At 58.4% G+C, this 1,751-nt stretch overlaps 1 protein-coding gene across 1 annotated transcript in view; it reads left to right on the top strand.

The window, feature by feature from the left end:
- The first annotated feature begins 942 nt into the window (after positions 1-942).
- CHLRE_09g399849v5 (uncharacterized protein) overlaps positions 943-1,751 on the top strand; it is a 3,996-nt gene continuing 3,187 nt past the window's right edge. The window contains exon 1 of the mRNA XM_043065949.1: positions 943-1,741. Within this exon, the coding sequence (XP_042921361.1) occupies positions 1,697-1,741 (45 nt within the window). The 5' untranslated portion in view covers positions 943-1,696. The remainder of the gene's footprint in view (positions 1,742-1,751) is intronic.

Below are 1,751 nucleotides of genomic sequence, written 5' to 3'. Positions count from 1 at the left end.
TTTTCGCCATCGCTGTGGGCGTCCTCATGTTCTGCCGCCGTGGCGGCGGTGGCGGTGGTGACAGCGGTGGTGGCGGCCGCGGCAGTTCCTCCGGCATGGGCGGTCGGTTCGGCGGCAGGGGCGCGCTGGCGAAGGAAGCGGTTAAGTGTGCCCCAGTCAACGGCGGTAGGTGCGGTGTGGGTCGTGTGGAGGCCGGTAAAGGTGTGCCCGTCTGGGAGAGTGCGTTGGGCAGCGGTAAGGGGAGCGGTGCTGTTGTGGGTTTTGGCTCGGGCTCGGGTTTCAGCGTGGAGTGCGAGAGTAAGGCGGTTAAGGGCTATCCTGTGCCGCCTGTGGGCCCGTGGCCACTTGTTTTTTAATGTGTTGGCGTCAATAACACAGGTGCGGTCCGGAGTGAGGAGCTCGCGGAAGTCGCTGGTGAGTTCAAGGAGGGGTTGAATCAATCGGAAGGGTAGGGCCTGTTCCGTGTCGGCGCCTGGCGGCGCGGTGCGTGTAAGGAGGGCCGACAGACCGTGGAGCGTGGTGTGGTATGCGCTGCCCTTTTGGGTCAGCTCCAGCCCCGCGTCTTTGATCAGCGAGAGTTGTCGTAGGTTGGTGTAAAAGCGGCACTGAGCTACCAAATGCCTTACCAAGGGCGCGCGCTCGAATATAATGCTTAGCCATACCTCTGTACCAACCCTTGTAAGCTCGTCGCTAGGAAATATGTGGAAAATGGTTGCTCGGCGAAAGGTGGAGCGAAAGACCACAGGTATCTGTGTTCTGCTATGCTTTGCACTCTGCATGCTGACAACCAACGCAACCACGGCTGGGAAAGGGGCTGGACCTGCCGCGGCCGAACGCTGGTTTGACTGGGGACCGCCCCGGCAAGCCAGTGCTTTCGTGCACTTAGGCAACCAGCGAACTCCCCACGACCATGTGTGGTCTGCATATCCGTCTCGAACGGATGTAAACGAGCTCTCTCTGAGGGAGAGGATTTCCCATGGCTACAGCTTCCCCGCGAACACGACGCTATCGTCGCATCGCTGCTCTCAGAAAGGCATACTTGATGCCAGTATCCTGCAAACAACGTGCTACACAGCCAGCAAGCGTGCTGGCGCCGGGCCCCTCGGCATGTCGCAAATGAGACCCTCACAAAGCCCAGCTGCTGCAAAGCACCCGCACACTGAGGGGCTTATAAGCTCCGAGCACATACCAGTTGCCTCAGAGCCGCTCGCCAACAGTACCGCAGAGCGCTCTCGCCTCCTCTTGGCCCAAAGCCCGCACGCGAACGCGACCGAATTGCTAAGTGATGTCCCCATAACCATGTGCCACACCGGCGCAAATGCATATCGCCAGGAACAGAAGGGGAATACTCAAAGTGCCTGCGTCAAAGAAACACTATGGTGCCCGAGCTTCACACCGAACTTATTCTGCCACCAGGGATGCTATCTAGTATTAAATGTCCACAGCACGAAATCTGCAACCAGCACCGACACGCAATGGGGGACATGCAAGGAGGGCGCACCGAACTTAAGCGCAGACCTACCGCCTAGAGCCCGCTTTAGGCCCCACACAACAATGATACATGAAATATATCGTTCCTTCATTCTAAAGAAACTAAAGCAATTAATCGGGACAGAAGCCACCGACAGACTAGGCCTTGGAAACACCAGCGTTCTTTTCACCGGATCGCCCTCGGACATCGAACGCAAATACGCCCATGTACTGGAAGAAGGAGCCACCCCGGTGGCGAGGGCGGCCGCTAGTTCCGAGGA

The sequence above is a fragment of the Chlamydomonas reinhardtii genome, chromosome 9 (assembly GCF_000002595.2).
Source record: "Chlamydomonas reinhardtii strain CC-503 cw92 mt+ chromosome 9, whole genome shotgun sequence".
Lineage (NCBI taxonomy): Eukaryota > Viridiplantae > Chlorophyta > Chlorophyceae > Chlamydomonadales > Chlamydomonadaceae > Chlamydomonas > Chlamydomonas reinhardtii.
Note: the sequence above shows the minus strand (reverse complement) of the source record. Positions and strands in the feature narration are given on the sequence as shown.